Source organism: Phodopus roborovskii, unplaced genomic scaffold (genome assembly GCF_943737965.1).
Source record: "Phodopus roborovskii unplaced genomic scaffold, PHOROB, whole genome shotgun sequence".
NCBI classification, from domain to species: domain Eukaryota; kingdom Metazoa; phylum Chordata; class Mammalia; order Rodentia; family Cricetidae; genus Phodopus; species Phodopus roborovskii.
The window spans coordinates 7,572,015-7,593,741 of NW_026126459.1; the positions used below are offsets into that span (position 1 = coordinate 7,572,015).

The following is a 21,727-nucleotide window of genomic DNA, read 5'->3' on the forward strand; positions in this document are numbered from 1 at the left end:
GAGTTGGTATGGTATTCATGGGGTCCTTTATATGCCTCCCTTATCCCCATTCTGATGAGTTATGAGCAGTTCCCTACAGGCCCACTGCAATAGCCTGACATGGCCCAGCCCCACAAACTTCTTAGGACAGGGTAGGCCAAGCCAAGCAGAGACAGGTTTGTTTGGGTAGCTCAGGGTCCTGAGACAGAAAAGTAGCTCTGTCATCCTTCTGCAGAGACCTTTGAAGATCAATGTTTTAGCTCTGGCTGTAGCAGAGAGCCAGACCCCAGCCTGGTCATTAGACCAAGCTTACACCTGTGGGGAGGAATAGAGCTTAGCAGATATAATGAGATGCTCCCATGGAGCTCCTGTCCAGGTAAGGTCTAAGCTTACTACATTCCACCTAGAGTCAGCTTAGGGGCCCTAGTGCCCCTCAAGAGTAGTAACAGCTCTCATCCAGTGCAGGGGCTATGGGAGGCCAAGGGGACCTGGGATCCCAACCTGGGTGGTATGGTAAGGGCAGACAAGGATAGTAACGGGTCCTGGTCCTCAGCCTAAGTGATCATAACCATGACAAAGACCTTCTACCTAGACTAGTCTGGGCTACCAAGCCTGGCTTTATTTCCTCAATTGATCCCACTAGGAATCACGGTTCTTGGAGATACTCTGTGAACCTAGGACCAGCTAGGCCTCACATTGGTCACATTACACCCAGAGATCAGCTATTTGCAGAAAACACAACAATGGCACCCAAAGGATCAACACACAGTAGGTATGCATAGGTACAGGGAAGAGTGGTCTTGTTCTGTTAGGTCAGGGGAAATAGGATGGCAGCAGAGATGCCCTCCACAGGGATGCTCAAAGTACCTCAAGTCCTCAGCCTCTGGTGGCAGGAACACTGAGACATGGTCCTGAGAAGGGGTCTTGTGTACTGGATCTTGCCCAGTTTCAGCTGGTGTGTCCCAAAAGAGACAGTCTATCAGCTGTGTGAACATGAGGGTGGACACAAAGCAAAGGGCCCGTCGAACGCACAAGATCAACTGTTTATTGATTTTTATTGTTCTAAAATACTATACATTTAAAGGAATTTCTAAACATTAAGGACTGTAGCATAGGAACAAGGGTTTCTGCTGGTAAGCTATCACGACACAGACCCAGTGAAACAGGGTGCTTGCTCATGGCAAACACTGAAGAAACACGAGTTGCTGACGTGCAACAGTGCACACCCTCTGAGCTAACAAAACAAAGCTACCGCTGAGCCCCCCACCTAGCCTATCCTCTGGGGCTCAGAACAATTCCACTGTACTTGGGGACAAGGGTACCTGAAGGGTCTTGTGCTGGGGGTGGAACCCCTCCAACTCTCCAGTGAGCAGCACAGGGACCGTGAAGCCTGTGATGACTACAAAGACCTGGGAGATTTTCCAGTGCTCTGCCATGAAGCTGGGGTTCTGGTAGGGAGAATTAGACTCCTCAGCAGCCTCCATTCAGAGACCAGAGCCACATCTTAACTAGGAGGAGGCTGTCAGACAGCCATGCCTATGCCTCAATGCCATGGGCTTCAAGCAGTTGACAATGCCTGCTGTCAGAAGCCACCAATGCTCATTTCAACAGTAGGTGAACTTTATAGATTCTCTGAATATCAAATATATATACAGATATACATCAAGACATGAATCTAATGTAAAGCATCTTAACCTATAGATGCAACTGCTTTGAAAAGTTAGTCTTCTTTTAACTTTCCAAATCACTAATAAAACTGTTAATCTGCAAAAATTGAAGCAAGAATAGAGTTAAAATAATTTCTAAACATAGTGATGTTGGGGAGCACTGCAATGTTACCCCTGCAACTGGCACTTGCCATAGAACCCTGCTGCAGCAACCCCACATCTGGACAAAACAGAGAAATGAGGACAGCTTACATGGAGACCATCTCAGATCAATCTAGGCCATAATTTATGTGACTGGAAAAGCATATAAAAAAGTATAACTGTACATTGCCTTTAAATTAAAACCTGAAACTCTTTACTCAGAAAATGGCATTGAAGTCTGTTCACTGAACTTGCAGGTAGGGACTCATCAGAGAAAATAATCAGTGGAACAAGAATCAGTGTGATCCATCATTGACTCAGGAGAGGCAAGGGCAAGAAGGTGCAGATCCATGATACAGAGAGATGGTGCAGGTAAGGAGGGGCTTGGCTTTCGCTGTTGGACCATGTCTTCCTGTGCCTAGATCTTCCCAGATGTGCTTGGAAAGGGGCCAAGTCCCCAGTGAAATCACCAGCTCATCTGCCTTCAAAACACACCAGGAAGCCAAGAACAACACAACCATCATCTTTTGCAGGTGGAGTGGATGCCTACATGGCTGCTGCGGGGGCGCTAGAGGTGTCACTGCACAGGCCAAGGCTAACGGAGCTCCTGAATCCCCCATTTCGTCTCTCCGCCAGCCTGCCCATGGCCTGTCACTGGATAGCCTCGACGTAGTTGGCTGGATATAGGCCAACCTGACCGCTGTCCAAGCGTCCCTTGCACCAACCCTGTTCATCCTCGTCCTCTATCTTGGTCAACTCATCCCCTGCAAAAGAAAAAGAGGATAGCCATAGTGACAGGGCAGGCAACACTGACCACAGAAAGTCACCTGTGCATCCAAATCCCATGTGGATGTAAAACAAGCTTCTAGAAGGATCCGTAGAGGGTCTCCAGTGCAGAGAGATAGGCAGCCTTCTGAAGATGGGGTAAGACCCTAGATATTTCACTACTAAACTATTCAATGCTTCTGTCCCAGAGACCACTGTAATCCAAAGACGGCAGCTCTCAAAGTAACCCTGAGCAAGTAGCAGTCCAGGTTGTAAAAGCATCAGGCTTAGCCTTGTGCCTATCCTGTCTGTCCCAGGCTGTGCCTTGTTTAGCAACATGGCCTCATGTTTTCATTTTGTGTAGTGGGGTAGTATCGTTGGGGCTCATTCCCAGCCTTTGAGAGTTTTCTTCCTGAGCTACCGTTGGCCTGGCAGACTCCTGGGCAAACGGGGTCTTCTTTCTAGATACTTCCATCTGCAAATGAAGACACCACTGAGGCCTGAGTGCTAGCATGAGGTTCCCAGGATGCAGAGAGCATGAGTGTGGTGTGCTATCATGACACAGGAGTTCACTCTCTGGGGGCAGTAATAGAAAACTGCCTTGGCTCACAGTGAGGACACAGGCAGGAGCTAAAAAGATTAACCAGCAAAGTCTGCAGTATCAAAGATGATAAACAAGAGAACTAGTAGGCAGCATGAGATACCCAAGCCAAGGACAAAGTTCTGGACCACTGATGGCATTCTGACTAGCCCCCAAGGGCTTTGAAGGACACACTTAAGTCACAATTGCCCTTTATTATTATAATCTTGCTTTAGTGACAGGCTAAATTGTAAGCATGGCTTCTTGCAAAAAGGTTCTGCTTAGGAGACCAGAGACAGGAGTTAACCCCGAGGTACCCAAGAAAGACTGCAGTTATAGTTTGGTGGCTTGGTAAGGAGACAAAAATTGAAATGTCAGAACATAGAGATCTTAGTATAATTAACAGCACATAGATCCCTGTAAAATCAAGAGGTAGTAATTTCAGTCAGTGACAAACAGCCAGCAGACAGTGAAGGTCAATGGCTAACAAAGCACAATCAGAGAGAGATGGCCTTTACCTGGCCCCAACACAAACAACACACTATCATTTCCCTGACTGGGACAAAGGGACATGCAAAGATCAAGTAGGGGAAAGGTACTATAGTTAAGAACCACACATGAAATTAGCAGGAACTTTACATGACGTCGAGAACAAAAGACAAGTCCCCTTGGCAGGCTGGAAAGTCACCTACCAGCCTTGAAGCTCAGCTCATCGTGTTCCTGCCCCTCATAGTCATAGAGGGCCCGAACTCGCACTTCTGGTCCTGAGGTAGTATCCTCATCAAATGGGTTAGAGTCCCCATTGGCATCCGTAGAGGAGAAGGGGTTGTTAGACTCATCGTCAGACCAGTCAGCAGGATAATTCTGAGTCTTCTCATAGCTGCTGACACTGCAACAGAGGATGACATGAGGCTCTTAGCACGGGACTGAGAGGATGTGAGGTCCCCACCCAGAGTTCCTGCCCCACAGGCAGGTGTAGCCAGGCCCCTCTGAGCCTTCATGCCATCCACACTCATCCTGAAGAGAAGCTGGGGGGCTGCCAATACACCAGAGCAGTGCCTGCAGGTAGACCTCGACCCATTTCAGCAGGTCCCCCAGCTTAGACTGCCTTTCTGTCTTCCTGTAGTGGTGCTGCTCAGCCTTAAAGGGTTAACAAAGGACAGAGGAAAAGCAACCAGAGTGTTAGCTGTGCCATCCCAGAGAGATGGAGAGGCCTGGAATGCAGAGGGCAGGCACCCAGTCCTGCAGGATTCATGCATTGCTGAAATGCTGAGGGGGCGAGATCCCCAAGAGACCCCTGGATAGAGAGAAAGGAGACACATAGAGAGCGAGGAGGAAGCCAGAGGGAAGTGTGTGTTCACCAACTTTTTGGCCTTAATGTCTTCCTTCTCACTGACGGTGCTGCCCGTGTCGTCCTCGTCCTCGAAGGGGTTGTAGCTGGACTGTAACTGCGTGGACTGGGCAGGGTTGCTCGGGACACTAAGGTTGCTATGGGGGAGAAAGAGAGCTTTCAGGGATCACAGCTGGGGGCCCACTGAGGGCCCTGGTGACTCCAGCTGCAGAAGACAGTGACAGCATCTCTAGAGTTACAGCAGCTCCTCTCTCATCTGATAAGGATGGTATTGTTTAACTAAAAGATAATTATAGTAGGGCATGAGGCTATACTTCAGTGTGTCACAATACCTCAATCACCTGTAAGTTAACTGCCCACCACAGGTGCACAAGCACTTCCTGGCTCAGGGTTTCTCCATCCCTTCATTCTGACATAAGGATTAGTCAGTGGGGAAAATTGATGGTGGAGCTTCTCTAGGAAGCAGGGGTCCCAAAAGGACTGCATCCATGGAGTAGGGGCCTCCCCAGCTCTCCAATGCTCCTTCTAATTAATAAACAGGCCAAACAGGCCAATGGCCAGCTTCCTGGTGCTGGGGCTTCCACAGTCAGCACTAAAGCTTGCCACACAGAGGGCCTCTAGTGCTCTGGAGTCAAACTATCCTTTGCCAACTGTTTCCCAGCTTAGCATTATCCAGCAAGACACTAGGTGCTAGGGAGGGGATGAAGGGGCTACAGGGTATAGGGCACTATCAGGGAGCCACCACAAGAAAAATGTATACAAAGTTACCCTGGGCTGATGTACTGTGCTTCCTTGGCTACAACTGCCACTCACACCAGTTTCCAGGGCTTTGGGCAGCATACAACTGAGCAGTTACCACCCCAGAGCCATTAGAGGGAGGTGGGAAAGCCCTCAAATGCCAGAGTGACCCTACCTGTCCATGTACAGGCAGTGTGTGTTGGACACCACCAGACCCTCTGCCCATTTGGGCTCCCTGCTCTAGTGGACTTTTCCAAGGGAGTTGGGGCTGGGCACTGAACTGGTGCATTCTCTCTGGCACTAGTCCACAGGATCTCCTCAGGGAGATCCCAATTCCTTCCACCTACTACTTGCACTGAGGACACTGGGGCAGATGGCTTGGTTCTGAGGTTGGGCCCTCAAGACCTCTGATCACAGCAGCTGAGCAGAAGCAGCCATGTGTGACCAGGGAGCCTGGGAGACAGTAGGGGCGTAGCGCCTCATTTATACCCTAAGCCTATTAACTAGAACCTGAGCTAAGGTGACCATTATCTATGCACGGCACAGAGGCCTCTAGCCAAGTCTTACAGCATAGACTTGTCAGAAGGTTCTAAGGACCACAGTTGGTACGCCTATCCACAAGTCCTTTTATACAATGAAGTCAGAAATTTTTGTTGTGAGGACAAGGGAGTGTTCTATTCAGGGTGCTGGGACTGAACCCAGGGCTTTTTACTTGCCTGACAAATGATCTGCTGCTGAGTTACACCCCAAACCTATTCAGAAATAACTACCACTAAGTACGGGGGACATGTGAGCATACCCCCCCCCCCCCGCTGTCCTGTATCTACTGGCACCTCCACACAGATGTTCCAATAGGATGATGCCACTGCCATTCTGTCTCTATCTGCTACTTTCACCCAGGGCTGGACCACGGAGATGAAAACAAGTACCTCCCTTAACAGGACAGGCACAGTGTGTGCAAAAGGCATTCTCTGGATCTTTCAGGAATACCACCAGCAGCAAGCACAAAGAGCATTGAGAGATGATTCACCCAGAGCTCAGAGTTCCCAGAACACTGTACTTGGGGTCTCTGTCTCATGTGGAACCCTCCAAGTGCCCAAGCTGGTGGCATCCCAGGACCAGCAATCCTCACTCCTGACCAGATGAACAGTTCTGGATTGGAGCTGTGCCTGGAGCTCACCTGCCAGTCTTGTTCTGTCCAGACTGGTCCCCTGTCTGGTTGATTCCTGTCAGGGTAACACCATCAGCAGCCTTCTTCTTCTCTCTCCGGCTGAGAGTTCGATTCAGATCTGCAGACCACTCCTGGGCAAGTGGGGCACGAGAAAGAAATGGGAGGTTCATTTCTGGGAAACCACAATGGTCCAGAACATCTGCTCAGCCAGCAGCTGGCCACCTGTGCTACTAGTATCATTCAGCCTTTTGGTCCTTGCTCTCCTGTTTTCCAAAAAAACCTCAAGCTGCCTATTGGGCCTAAAGGATATGAAGGTCAGCACCCATTTCACCACAGGGCCCTGACATGAAATAGCAGACTTTATAGGACATGATGATAACAACTGAACTAGGACTGAGGGCCAAGAAAACATTGAACATGAATCACATAAACCACAGAAACACTGAACCATGGCTCATGATATTTACTGTCCTAGAGAGCCTTCTAATCCCATTCTCTTAGGCTCATGTCCCCATGCCATAGGTTCTGGGGGGGACTCAAGCTCTCATGTAGACATTAGCCAGCCTGGTAGGGAGCCTGGCTGAGGCACACAGCTTAGTCCCTGAGCACTAAGGATCCTCTCCATTTATGTTCTAAACTCTCGATCACAGGGTTGACAGCTCTCTGAAGGGTTCTGAGCATGCCTGCCACATAGGAAACTGCACCAGAACTGCAAATAAAATACATGCTAAGTGGCTATGGCATGGCAAAGGAGACAGGCAGGCACTGAATGCTCAGGTCTCCAAAGGGACCTTTAACCACTTTTAATCAGAGTGACATGCTGGCAGCTAACAGAGAAGAACAGAGTTTATGTCCCCACAGGTTTTCTGTTTTCATAACATGAAACTTTCATCAACTGTTGAAACGTATGGGGGAAAGGGATTAGGTCTTGATTTTCCAGTAGAGTCCCATGTGTTTATGCACTTAATGATTTCTCCTTATCTCCCAACTCCATTTATCAAACTAGTGGAATTATAATCCAGTGAGATAGTTAATCAGGTTAAGCGTGCCAAAACAAACAAACAAACAAACCCAACAAAACAAAAAACATTTGCCTTGAAAGTGTGACAACCAACTTCATAGAAGGAGAAGACCAACTCTACAAAGTTACCTTCTGGCTCTCTCTTTGTCCTCTCCTCTCCCCCCCCCCCCCACACACACACAAAACTTTAAATTTAAAAATTTAAACTAAATTTGCCTTAGTGTATAACACTGCCCCACCTTACAAAATATCGAGGTCACAGGGCATTTTTGATACATTAAGTCTAGCTTTTGATTTGTCAGATGGAGAAGTAAAGAGAGGGCAAGAGAAACTGAGGTCTATACAGAGTAAATCACAGCTTTGGGCCATGGACCTCAACCCAAGTCACCTTGTCTATTAACGACTGTCCTGACTGAAACAAGTGGGCTGAGAACTCAATTGGAACCTCAAGTTCCCTGTGTGACCTGTGAATATAAGTGGACTCTTACAAGGCAGCTCCTGCGGACTACTAGAAGAAAGGACTAACGTCAACCTCTATGCTCCAGAGCTGGGGACTCTATAGACAAGTGAATAAGTGGGCTGACTACATGCAGTAGGAAACATGGCAATCCATGAGTTAATCATAAAACAGAAACTTACTTCATCCTTGTGGCATGAAAAACGAAAACAACTTCATTAGAGAGAAAGTCAGAAACAAGCTGGCAACAACTATTAATGTGAACACAAGGAACACAGGAGGTCCCTGGTCCCCAGCCAGGGACCCACAGCATCTGGGCCAGGGTACTCCCTCCAGAAGGACCATCAGCCCAATCTTCCTCCCTGTTGCCCTCTTTGGAATAGCAGTCACCCTGAGGGGAACAGGAGAGTATCTTGTGACACTCTAGAGCAACGGGCACACTGGAAGCCGAGTATGAGCCATGCCCAGGACACCGCTTAGCGTATTCTTGCCAGTGGAAGAAGTGCTGGTTGCTCTATGGCCACTTACACTAGAAAGTGCACCCTAGTGCCTCTGAGGGCCCTGCCTGCTCTGCAGCCTCCTGATAGGTAGATGCAAGGGACACAATTTGGAGAAATCATATGCATTTCCAAAAGTGGAAGGACTAATATAGTTCAAAAAAGGGTTGAGGAACTTGTGGTGAGCCCAGGTCTATGTGATAACCCACTATAGATCAGGTTATAGCCTTCAATAACCCCAGGTTGCTATTCATACTTGAACATGGAAAAACTAAGCCACACTGGGGGGGGGGGGGGGGAGATCTGCTTGCTAAGGTGTAAGGACAGATGCAGACCAGGTTCTGGCTACTATCAGGTCAGAGAAGCCATAGCCATGCTAGAGACATCTGCCTGGCTTGGAGGACTCTTAATAGCAATTGCAGGGTGAGGGCCGATACCCTATCAAATGAATGAGGAAGACAAAATGCTTTCCTTCAGGGAACATGGCTGGTGTGGCTTCTGGCCACTACCTCCTATACTGCTGTTAGGGAGCTGGTGACCAAACCCTAGCCTCAAGACCCATGGGCCTTCGGATTTTATAACATAAAAGATACTGCCACCTAAGCCCACAAAATGGGAGAACGGGAAAACTACTTTTGAGACAAGATTCATTGGATTTACAGCCCAAGGCAGGAAAAAGGCCCCAGGAAAAGGATAAGATAAGCAGCTCACTAATGCTAGCTGCACCTGTGGCCTAACATGAAGCCAGAGGTCAGACTGGGCACTTCACTTCCTGGATACCCCGGATGGTGTGATAAACACTTTTTTCTTTTTTAGTCTGGGACATGAGGGGAGTGCCAATGGTGAATGAGAGTACCTCAGGGCGTCAGAGACAGTACTGGGACACTGGATAATATGCCAGTTAGGGATATTGCATATACAAATCAGGGAGTGAGAGCAACATTCAAAGCCCAACTAAAGGGGCAGAGTTAACTCCTTACCTCAAACTGTGGCCAGTTCATGGCCATGCCTGGCCCATGGTTGGCTCTGAACCATCTCAGGTCTTCTACTGCATCAGCTGCTTTGATGTTCTGCTCCAGCTCTCGGTAAATGGCTTTGTAGCTAAATCAGAAACAGAAGGACAGCTCTATAAAAGGCAGAACCCAGCTACCATTCCTCTTATCCACAACAGGCCCTGTAGCCTGCACGGAATCTGTCTCCCAGAAATAGATCAGGAACGCCATTCCTGGGCCATCACATGTACAGACACACACCATCCTCTAGAACCTGGGACCCACCGACAAATAAGCTTCACATCACCAGGCGGCACACTTAGACTTGCCCTGCATCAGATCCTGGGTGTGCTCTGTGGAGCAACAGCAGTCCCACTGGGTCAGGTCATGTTGAGGAAGAAGCCCCTTCCTCCATCTCTCAGGAGAGCTGGAGGTTTTCCTCCCCAAGTGACAGGTAGTGTGGGAGGACCAGTCGGGCTTCCTGCAGTCAAGAACACAGGTCTTGACTGGACCTGAGAGATCACTTATTATCTACTTAGGCGGTTCTTTCCTTTTTCTAAGCCTCAGTTTCCATCAATGAAGAGTGGGCATAAGACCCATTCTATCTAAGGAGTGGATTGTGGTCTCCAAATACAATAGCTGAAGCCCTAACCTCAGGAGGTGACCTTTGCTGAAAACAGGGTCTTTCAGAGGTGAAAGCTTAAAACAGGTTCTGTAAAGTGGTTCCGATGCAGCAGGGATGCTGTCCTTACATAAAGAAGGAGACCTGTACACTAGATAGTCAGGGAAAGATGGCCAGAGGGCTGGACAGAATTGGTGAGGTGTCCGGAAAGCTGAGGACTGTGGCAGACTCCACAAGCTAGAAGAGGCAGGAAGGACCTGCCTGGAACCTTCAGGAGGAGTGTGGCCACACCTTGGTTTGTGATTTCTGTATTCTGGAACAGAGTGATGAGCTTCCCTTGTTGTCTGCCACCCAGATTCTGTTGCAGCAGCCCTAGCAGCACCACACCATGTGCGACCCTCTTCCCCCTGACCCTCCCACCCTCAGGTGGCCTGGAACACAGGGGCAGACTGTGCTGATTCAGGCCTCTGCCACAGCCAAGTACAAACACAGTAGGAGGTACCTCATACACAGAAGAGCAGGACACAGTCCCAGCCCTGTCCCTTTTCTTGTCCCCTAAAGCTTTGTAGCAGCTCAGTTTCCTCACCAGCAAGATGGGGACAATTCTGCCTACTTTCCAGGCTGTCACAGAGATGAAATGACAGCAGAGCAGCTGTGCAATGACTACTTTACACCTTTTTTGAAGAGACAAAGGGGAATGGACCTAAGGAAGATCCTTCAGATGGATGAAGGAAGTGGTTTTCTTTCTCTGTCCTGTTATCTGGGTCTCTCTTGATGCAGGTACGCTGTGTCACAAGTCAAACTTGTGTCTTGCCGTTCTGGCCTCCCCAGGACCTACTACAGTCACCAAGATGCCAGTGGTCGAGCCGGCAGCAGGGATGAGAAGACCTCTACAAGGGACTGTCCTTGTGGGCAGAAGACATGAGGCCCGGCCAATGCTGCATCAGCCCAGGTGGATTTCCAGAATGTCTGGTCTGGCTGGTCCTGGCTGTGGCACCAGAACAGACAGTTCTCTTCCTGTCTAGACCTATTTGGAGCTGGCAGCATCAAGCCCACCATGCCTGCCCTGCTCAAGTCTTCCATGGCTGTGTGTATGCTGGCTCTGCAAACAGGCCCTCTGGGTCACTGCCCTGTCCCCCAAGGCTGCCACGCAACACCTGAGTCTATTCAATACCAGCCTCCCTGTAAGTCACAGCAATGATTTTTTTTTTTTTTTTTTTTTTTTTTTTTGCCTCAGAGGAACTTACCTAGCCACATTGGACAGGTCCAGGTGCTTCTGAACCTCCAGCAGAACCTCCCGGAAGAAGCGCAAGCGCTTCTCTTCAAACTGCTGGCACTGCTCGAACACCTGCTCCATGTTCTCCATGTACTGGGGCGTGGTCTGATCAAGCTCCTTCAGGGTCTTCTCATACTTGTCCTTGGTCTGTGTTGAAATTAGCACAGGCCACCTCTGTTTACCTCATGTTCCCCCACTGCTGCTCAGGCCTCCCTAGATTCCAAATGTGGGAGCAGGAGTTCCAGAGCCTAGCATTCTATAAGTCTAGGCCCTGTACCCAGGCTACTGGAACAACTTCTCTGTCTTCTCACACCGGGCATCACATCTCCTCTATCTAACCCCAAGACTCAGGCATACAAACCCCTTTCTGTACATTCTAAGGAGAGTCCTCTTCTGGAAGCTTTTCCTGACCATGTTCTAGGTCCCATGTTTTTTACCCTCTCTTGGCATATCCTTGCTTTTTTCCTCAATGAGGAAAGAAAAGGTCACAGAGTTCCACAGACCCTCTGGTTATACCCCATCATCTTTAGCACTGTCCTGTGCTCCAACTGGAAGCACTGTGTAGGAGCTCTGGATCATAGACCCTCAGCACCAAGAGGGTCAGGAACATTCAAATCACAAAGCCTCTGGTAGCCCATGGAGAACCACAGATGTTCCTCTTACTAGAAAGCCCCCTCTTCTAGCTTAATTATACTGAGGCTATGCCCTGTCCCTTGCATCAACCAGGGACTAAGCAAGGTTATGACTATTCAGAGAATCCCCTAGCTACAAAGTCCTCAATGACCTCTCAGAGTTGCTAAGCCCTTGATGTGAACCTCCTCTCTGATGAGCACTGCAGGATTCACTTCCTGACTAGCCAGAAGAAGGTGTGAATAGCAGTTGGTGCTAGCTTGCACTCCCTCCAGTATTCTAGGGCAACATTGATCACTTAGGAGCTGAGATCACTGGGAGACTACACAGGAAGGGCGAGTTCCCAAAGGGAAGCCATTACAAGTGTCTGTCTCCTGGACAGGTTAGACCTCATACTCTAGGTCTGCTCTAAGAAAGCATTATACTGCACAGAAACATACTGTCTCGGGGGTTTCTCCTCTCCTTCCTTTATATAGGCAGAAAAAAATAAGGCTCCTCAATTTCCTTGAGATGGACAGACACACAGACACATACACACACACACACACACAGAGATACACATACTATCTTTCTTCTAAGCATCTTCCTGGGCAGCAGATTCCTTGTAATCCTAACAAAGCATTCTCCAGGCCTTATGTTTCTTGAGCTCTACTCCACAGAGATGCAGATCCCTCAAAGCTCCCCCAGTTCCTGACCCCAGGTAGGCTAGGGGCTACTTGAGCACAGGTACTTATGGAGATGATATTGCCTCTTGCTATGTGTGGCGGCAAAGACAGCAGTAGTGTAGGGTGCAGGCTCTGGGGTCAGAATCGCTGCTCTCACATTACAGAGTAGCACACTATTTGTCCTTACTGACCTTGGTTCTTTATACACAGAACACACAATCCAAATGGATGCCATGCTTTATTTCTGGTCTAGCAAGGGTGTCAAGTATGTGCCACCTGCCAGCCTCAAGTCCTATTGGGACAAGAGCCTGCTGTGAACCCCCTCATTTGCTCCTGTAAACATAGGTAGGCTGGACCACAGGCGCTGGGGGGGGGGGGGTGTCCTGGCCCATCACGTCTAGAGCAGTGGCAAATGGGAGTTCCTGTGAGATAACCCTTCTGCAAGCAGTGAATATATGTTGCTCTCACTGGTTGATAATAAAAGCTGCTCTGGCCTATAGCAAGGAAGAATACAGCTAGGTGGGGAAGCCAAACTGAATACAGGGAGAAGGGAAGGGCAGAGTAGGGAGAGACAAAAGCCAGCCCCCCAAGACACAAGATGCCAGCAGACCGATAAAAGCCTGAACTATAGGCCAAACATTCTGCAATTAATATTAAGCCTTTGAGTGATTATTTAGAAGCTGCTGTGGGATAGGACGAGCAGAGAAACCTCTGTTTACAGGGAGTTGAAAAGCCCAGCCTCCAGGAACTTCTAATTGACAAGCTACCAGCTAGTATTTAATTCCTGTGACTCTGGTATCTTCCAAGTAGAAGTCCTCCCTGTATCAGTGGGGTGCATCAGATCAGATCACAAAGTACAGACAAAGTCATGTCCATGTGACCTTCTCACTGACCCCCTGAGGGAGGCAGCCTCACAGCAGGCACAGAAGGGCTCCCAAGGACATGGCAGTGGGTATTAAGATATTTGTTCTCTCTCTTATTGGCCAAAAGCCACTGTTCTGTCACCCCCAGCTCCTGTAACCTCTAGAGAGGGCAACTGCCTCTCTCCAATGCCTTACTTCCCTATGGGTTCCTAGACACACCCTCCCAACCTGTATCTAATCTTTGGATCTCTACCTGCAGCCTTTCCTCCACATCTCTTCCCCTCTTCCCTGGTCTAGGTCTTCCTAGTATACCCAAGCTCCTAAATCTGCTTTCCTATGAAGAGCACTTGTGCTAACCTTCCAGCCCTGCTTACATGCCCTCTCATCTCTGCCACTCTGCACAAGCTGCTATTCCCTGCTCATTCCAACTGTCCTCAAATGTATCTCTTGGGAAGCCACCCAAACTAATTTGTTCCTCTGAGCACAAGGACCACACTTTCCTGACTGCCTGGCACTTGGCTCTGTCCTTAGCTGAGGCAAGTACAATGCCCTTGCTAAGGTGGGGCTCCAGTGCTTATCTGTGAGGCCCTGAGGATGAGGATGTTTTATTGGCATTTATCTTCATCCAGTCACGTAATCAAACAGTTCTGAAAGGCTCACTGTGTGCTACACAGGTGAACAAGCGACAGTGACATTCAACACAGCAAAGCAAGTGTGGGGTTTACCTTCAGGACATCCTGCTTGCATTTTTCTATCTTGTCTTGCAGTTTCTTCAGCTGTTCAGGGTTGAGGGATGGATCTGCTTTGCTGTTGGCTTCTCGAGAGATGGCCAGTTTCTCCTCTTTGCATGCTGTGTGGTGAGCTTTCTTTGCTGCTTCTACCTACAGGGAGAGTAAGTTCTGAATGCAACACGGCTGCAAGTTCAGAGCTTCAGAGACTGCACAGCCTGTGGAACTGCATGTGCTGTCAGATGAGAGGAAAGGCGGGGACACTGTCTGTGCTTTGTCACTATAACAACTGGCTGGAACAAAAGGCCTCACATGGTTCTAGGCATTGGGGAACCAACACATGGCTTAATTTGTAGATTTGAATTAGGTGGCCAAATGTAGGCATGATTAAATGTTAGAGTAAATTAGAAGAGACCAAGCAGAGGAGAGGAGAGATACTAGGAACACCAGAAGTGCAGGGATAGAAGTCTATAGTGAAAGGTAGGGGAAAGCCTGAGATAGCTTGGAGTAAAAGGAAGAGAAAGATGTTACTGGATAAGAACCTGAGTTTAGAGCTCTGCCAGCAACATGAAGTTCTACAGTCTGTGATGGGCTGGTATGGATTCGATTTGAAGAAAGCACATAAGGCAGGGTCTTGGGCCCAGAGATAGCTTATTCACTATCAGCCATGCTCTCCTGTGGCTAAGGTGAGATCCTGGAAGTGCAGGAAGGGAGGCCTGTCAGTGGAGAGAGGCAAAGCAGGGCTACGGGAGGGACGGAGGTACCTCTTTTAGCTTCTTGGCCCAGGGCTTCTGGGCCTTCCGGAAGCCATCTTCTGCTTCCTTGGTCTCCTTGAAGCCTCCCATCATCTGTTTGTGAAAGGCTTCCTTCTGCCAGTTCTTGATCTTCTCAAAGTCTTCATTCATCAGCGACGCCTTCACTTCCAGGTGCAGCTCACTCACCCTCTCTGCTTCAGACATGACAGCCATCCAGGCCTTCTCCACAGTCCCATACTGTGGTCCTGACACAGGAGAAGCATGTTAACTCAGCCTCTGCTAGCAGCAGGGTTTCCTGTCACCCCCCACAGTTGTCTGCCTGAGAGTAGCCCAGCTGCAGACAACTCCTTTTTGAAAGCCTTTTGAGCTCTTGTGTGGGCACATGCACATGTGTGCATGTGGGTACATGTGAGTAATGTGTATATAATGTGCATATATATTTTACATGCAATTGTGTCAGTGAATGTTCATGTGCTGTGCATATACATTTTATGTGGAGGACGAGGCTTGTGCTAATCTTCCTTTACCACCTCTCTTTATTTTTTGAGATAGGGTCTTATGGAACCTGGACTTCATGGAGTCAACTAGACGGGTTGGCCAGTGATCACCCAGGTCCTCTAGTCTCTATTTCACAGAACAGGGATTACAGGTGTGCAGTGCTATGCTTGTTTTTAAAAAAGATCTACTTTTATTTTAAACATATGTGAGTATCTACATTATATGTATGTGTATTGTGTTCATGCCTGGTAACCATGAAGGCTAGAAGGGGCTATTGGCACCCCTGGAATTGGAGTTACAGGTGGTTTCAGCTGTCACATGGGTGTTGGTAACAAAACCAGATCGAAAGAGCACCCGATGCTTTTATCCACTGAGACATCTACTGAGTCTTGCATTTGGCTTTTAGGTAGGAAGGAGTTGGAAATCAGGCCCTCTGTGTGCATAGCAAGTGCTTGCCCACCTAAGCCAGCTCCCCTGTTCCCTTTGAGGTCTTTGAAAAACCCTTTCTGAATTCTGTAGATCTCAATTTGCTTAAGGTGGCCAGAAAGGGGAAAACTTTCTGAAGTGAGCTACCTACCTCCCACCCAAGAACTCTCTTGCTCCCATGACAGTTCGTGATTGTGAGTAGCCTCCCTCTAGCTGGATCACCTTTATTCATTCCCATGGGCAGTGGGCCTAGAGGATAACAGTATCAACTGAGACACGACAGGGAACACTTTGTACTCCCCAAACTCCATGCTGCTCTGGCTCGACTCACATCAAGACTGCCAGTTGATGTGAGTACATCAATGACTTGCATGGGTTTCACCTGGTTAACAGATATCTTGCCTTTTTCTTGTCCTTGCTACCCAGACCCCTTATTCAAAGTGACAGTCCTGATCAAGAGTTTCCCTCCTGAGCCTTAGGGAATGAGAACAAAAGGAGGGTGAATTGACACCATCCAGAGATTTCTGTGTGGGCCTGTGCAGTTTCTCTCTTCTCTCTTCTCTCTTCCCTCTCCCAGCATAGACTTCCTTCCTTTCTGTTGAGGAAACAGTCCTCTATCCTACAGGTACCCCGGGCCCTCTGCATCTGTTATTCTCCTGTGGATGACAAGGGAGGGCTGCAACAGGAGATCAGGGATCTTTGCAGCTAGCAGTTTGCTGTCTCCAAGGAAAGAGGACAGAGAAGCTCATGCAGCCTGTGCTTACTGGGTGAAAGGCACTGTGCTGCTCTCCCCCACAAAAAGACCCCACAGACCCAGGCCCACTTGTGAGCAATTCTCAGAGGATTCCTGGCAATTGAGTAGTTAGTACCCATGCCCAGGGTACCTTACCCTTCTCTACAAGCTGCTTCCAGCGCCGGGCCCACTCTGTGAGTTGCTGTGCATATGCCTTCTCAATGCGTGCCCGCTCATGCAAACAGTTCATGAGGTCACCACACAGGCGATGGCCATCATCGATCCGCTTCACAGTTCGTTTGTAGTTCCCAATCTGTAAGATAGAGCGTAGGGTTAGGGGAAGGTGTATACTCAGGGTGGCTGGCTACCTGCTAGACCCTCCAGAATGGTTAGCTTATCTGTTGCTGCTATATAAGCCAGTAGGATCCCCTCATGTTACTCTAAGGGTCATCCTATTTCCACACACTGATGGCTACCCCAAAGTGCCAGACAAACGCTCCCCCACCCCATTTATTATCAACGGGAATAAATAAATCATCAAACGAGCTTCTTAGTATATAACCCCAGGTCAGATCCTGTGGCAGAAACCAACTGGTAGGTCAGGGAAGGAGACAGATAAGTAAGGTGCAGGGCTGACAGGTCTTCAGGCACATGGAGGAACAAATAACATCTAACTAAATGCCCACATGTTGAAATACTCATTTCCCATTGACAGTAGTATATATTTTTCCTACCTACTGAGTGCCAGGCACCTTAATAGGTGTTTCACACATTGCCTAATTCCTAAGTAGCAGCAACTGTCCCCCACTTCAGAGATGAGGAAACTGAGGCTTAGAGTAGCTGAGAACTGGCTAAGACTGCAGTCATACTGGCTGGGCTGAACATGAACAGCAAAACCACAGAGCAACTAGAAGAGCATGTAGGCCAGTACACCTCTGCAAGTTAAGGTAGTACTCTTTAAGTAGCATTTCATAGCTTAAAACTACATGAATGCACAACCTTTCCCCACAGATATCCCAAACAACTGCAGATTATAAATACTATCTCCCATTATGTCCAAAATCAAGAGGAGGTGTTGCAGAGATAGCTCAGCTGTCAAGAGCTCTTTCCAATTCCCAGCACCCACATCAGGTGGCTCACAACTGACTACCTCCAGCTCCAGGGGATTCCCTCAGACTTCTGTAGGGACGTGCACTCAAGTATGCATGCATGCATACCTACCTACCTACCTACACACACACACACACACACACACACACACACACACACACACACACGAGAGAGAGAGAGAGAGAGAGAGAGAGAGAGAGAGAGAGAGAGAGCTGTCTCTTAAAAATCTGCAAGGAACTTAAATTGAGAATCTTTCACTAAGTCCTAGACATCATGATGAAAAAGACAGGGCTGCTGCTGCAAGTATTCAGGGAGCTCTTTACACCATAGACTAGCAAACCCCAGAGAGAGAGAGAGAGAGAGAGAGAGAGAGAGAGAGAGAGAGAGAGAGAGAGAGAGAGAGAGAGAGAGAGAGCGCATCTCAAGTACAGGGTTGGGTAGGGCACAGGTTCTTACTGGGTGAACTAGTAGAAAACAGACTTCTATAAGCACCAGGAGGTATTAGGCACCAGTATGCCTGTAACTTTGATCCACCCAGCAATCTGGTTTCGGGCTAATATCATCACATTCTAGGCAGGTAGGAGAGCTTATTCCTTGGGGATGACATGAGAAGATGTGTGGCACAGAAATGAACTGGAAGGTAGTAGGTCAAGGTAGACTCACCAAAAACTAGAAACTGTTTATATAAATCACAAATGCTTGTACAAAAAACTTCAGAAACGTGACAATCAAATCTGCACCACTGGAAGGGAGGAGGCAAACAGGCATGAATGGGAAGTAGAGAGGTACAGAGTGGGACCTGCATTGCCCAGCCCATAGTACCTTGCCTGAGAAATGGCTCAGCCAGTCTTCCCCATGGATGCCTCCCTGGTGAGACCACCTGAAGACACTTGCATCACCTGCACCCTTTGGCTGCTGGAACTGATTTCTCCAACCTGGCTCCAACCAAATATTACAGCTGGGGATCACATGTGCCCTTGTGAACATGGTGCCCATGGCCACAGTTTCTCTAAGTCACCTCAGGCACACTGGCCTTGGCCCTTAGCTGGACTAGACTCTCCTAGCAACAAGTGTCATACATTGCCATTGTGTGTTACATCACAATGTTTGTGTTTTGGCAGGCAGGGAGTGACAGTCCCACTGTGACAGACAGGAATATTAGTGTCCCTATCTAATGGATAAGGAAATAGGACTGAAGAGGTATGGTCACCCATGATCATTCAGATACAAAGAGACAGAGGCCCACATACCATGTCCCTCTTGGATCAATCAGGAGGGTAAAGAGTTGTAGAGCAGGGCCAGGCCCCACTCCTGCTTCCACTGTATCCCAATGGCACTTCACCCCAGGAACCCCAAACTTAGATGCTACTAAGACCACTTGCCAAGGTAACCTTGATTTTACCCTTATAAGAAGGCTCAATAACCATACCTGGCCCCTCTTATTTCTGGAAGAGGAAAGTACCTGTGTCAAGTTGCTCAGCAGAAGGCTGGCAATGTCCCTCCAAGTAAGTCCATGCTTTGAAACTCAAATGTCTAGCCCAACACTGATAAAGAATGCCTAGAAGCTGCAGCCTTCTCTGCTGGGTTGGAAGACACAAGAAATGGCAGACCTTTGGAGGGCGGTGCTTAATTACAGCTCTGTAGGTAGTAGCCACAAGATGGATTAAAAGGCTTCCTGACTGTGTTCAAGCCCCGAGGCTCTTTTGGCCCTCCTCCTTTTACCTTATCTTACAAGAACAGCAGCACAGAGCTGGCTTTGCCCCAAACATGTGATGTGGCCAGGCCTCTTCTCTGCATTTCTGACTCTTGAGCTGAAAGGGGGATGAGAACAGAGCACAGATGTGCCAAGTGTCCCAGAAGCTCACACTGCAGGCTGGGCTTCCTCCCTGCCAGTGCTACTCTCTTAAGTTGCATGGCAGGACCTAAGTTCTTTTCTGGCTCTTTGTTTTGTCCATACAGGGGAGGCATGAGAAGCAGCTTAGGTGACCTCCAAAGGTCCTTCATGGTTCTGGAATCATGAAATGAGCCCAGTCTGCCACTGCCACTAGCCAGCTAACTGCAAACAGCCAGTTGGGCATTCCTAATTCTCAGCTTCTGGTGTTCTGGCAACTTCCTCTTGCCACCCACAAATGAACATCTGCTGTGTGCCAAGTACTATGTGAGGCACACAGTGGTATCACAGTGACTAGACCATCACTATATTAGCCTGATTGGGACTTATGGCCTGATGAATACCATAGTTCTGGAAAGGAAGTGGTCAGAGCTGGCCTCAGACTTCAGGAAGGCTTGGGACAGGAGGTCTTGGCCCATACAGCATGATATACACAGCACCACTCCTCTGACATCTATATTCTGCAGCTCAAGCCACCCTTGTTACCTTGTGTGGACATCTGCTACACACCAAAACAGTCATTACTCTCGATTCTCCATGCCTAAGGACCAGGCACTCCATAATGTCTTCTCAGAGTCCAAATCTGGCTGGTAGCTAGATCTGGATTATTTTTCCACGTGGAAAGGGAGAGGTCTGAAAAGTTGCTAGAATACTTCCCATCATGGATACTGAAGCAGCCTAGAGTCCTTTATTCACAAAGTTCTCAACCCAGAGAAGTTGTAAGAACCCTTCAACAGGCCCCAAAAATCATGTTGGCAGATGGCAATGCCAACAATTGCTATGAAGAACTCCATAATCAAAACTTTCAATTCCATATAACAGTTCACCAAAAACAGTTTATCAAAAGCAGTGAGGGAAGGAACTCAAATAGGGCAGGAACACAGAAGCAGGAGCTGATGCAGAGGTCATGATGGTGCTGCTTACTGGCTTGCTCAATATGACTTGCTCAGCTTGCTTTCTTATAGAACTCATGACCACAGGCCCAGGGATGGTACCACCCACCATGTGTTGGTCTCCCCATGAATCACTACTTAAGAAAATGTCATCATTACTGGAGCAGCCTCTGACAAGACATCAATACCTATGGGTTGGTAAAGGGGAAGGAGATAAGCTGATGGTTACTCAAACTACTTCAGAATTCAATGTTCAGACTTCTGGGGTAGGGTGTGCCATGCTTCTTATTTAGAAACACAGTATGCCAAGTAGGCTAGTTGCCAGGTCACACCTGCATTTTTCTCCTACAGTTCCTTCTCTATTATTTTACTTTGCTAAGAGCAAATGAGCTGATAAATGAGTGGAATATTACAATTAAAGAGAAAATAACAAAAGCAAAGAGGGTATCTGGGGGTGGGAATGTACCATTCCAAATTTTAGAATTTTCTCTATAGGACCCATATCAGGAAATAGGTTGGAACCATTGGCAAACAGCTATGGAGAAGGTCTTTTGACCTCCACCCCTGATAACAAGGGTGAACTATGTACCAATGCCTAATAATTTTCAGTGCTGGCAGTATTTAGAGTCAGTACAGTAATTAAACACATGAGCAAGGTAGGTGGTTGCCACTGTCTCTTACAGTTACTCAATTTTATCTGCTTCGTTGCTGGTCTCAGCTGTCCAGGGTCTGGGGAGCCAGGCTGGGGTCCAGATGGGCTTCAATCCATTTTCTGGAAAAATACACAGGAACCCTCTCCCAGTGGTAAGTAATGAGTCTGGTGATTGGCAGTTACCTGTTATTACATCTTTCCAGGGCACCAGAGGTAACCTCTTAAGTCCTAACTAAGGTGCTCAATGTTTATGAGCTGCAGTATTTCCCTTGTCATCTGTTTTTAAAGAATTTAAAGTAAATAATGCCATATTAATAAGGTGTTGCATGTAAGCCTTACTCAGACTCACATATTCCAACCCCCCCACCCCCCCATCTATCAATTTGTTCTTTGAATTGTTTGTGTGCTCTCTCCACAGTTTGACCTTGGGGATTACAAGGAATCCCAGTAACATGTTGAATTTTCCATTGGAGACAAAATTGTTTAAAGGCAGAGGAGAGATGAGCAGGAGCAGGGCCATGATCTGTTCCTATAGTACAGTTTATCCCTGCTATCACAAGATATTTTAGTGAGTAATGACATGATAGGCCTTTACCCTGTCACTGCTGTGGCCATAAGAAAGTGAG

General features: G+C 48.1%; 1 protein-coding gene across 7 annotated transcripts in view; it reads right to left on the reverse strand.

Moving 5' to 3' along the window:
- Window positions 1-1,004: 1,004 nt before the first annotated feature.
- Window positions 1,005-21,727, reverse strand: part of Pacsin2 (protein kinase C and casein kinase substrate in neurons 2) — a 92,475-nt gene continuing 71,752 nt past the window's right edge. For 4 of the 7 annotated variants that reach the window (XM_051189504.1, XM_051189509.1, XM_051189505.1 and 1 more), the window contains 9 exons: window positions 16,712-16,868; window positions 14,908-15,143; window positions 14,141-14,296; window positions 11,229-11,404; window positions 9,348-9,468; window positions 6,402-6,523; window positions 4,498-4,620; window positions 3,825-4,021; window positions 1,005-2,551 (listed from right to left, as the gene is read on the reverse strand). In XM_051189504.1, coding sequence (XP_051045461.1) covers window positions 2,439-2,551; window positions 3,825-4,021; window positions 4,498-4,620; window positions 6,402-6,523; window positions 9,348-9,468; window positions 11,229-11,404; window positions 14,141-14,296; window positions 14,908-15,143; window positions 16,712-16,868 — 1,401 coding nt within the window. In that variant the 3' untranslated portion in view covers window positions 1,005-2,438. Of the gene's footprint in view, window positions 2,552-3,824; window positions 4,022-4,497; window positions 4,621-6,401; window positions 6,524-9,347; window positions 9,469-11,228; window positions 11,405-14,140; window positions 14,297-14,907; window positions 15,144-16,711; window positions 16,869-18,487; window positions 18,699-21,727 lie in introns of those variants that run through there. The other 3 variants (XM_051189503.1, XM_051189507.1, XM_051189508.1) reach the window with 3 other exon arrangements.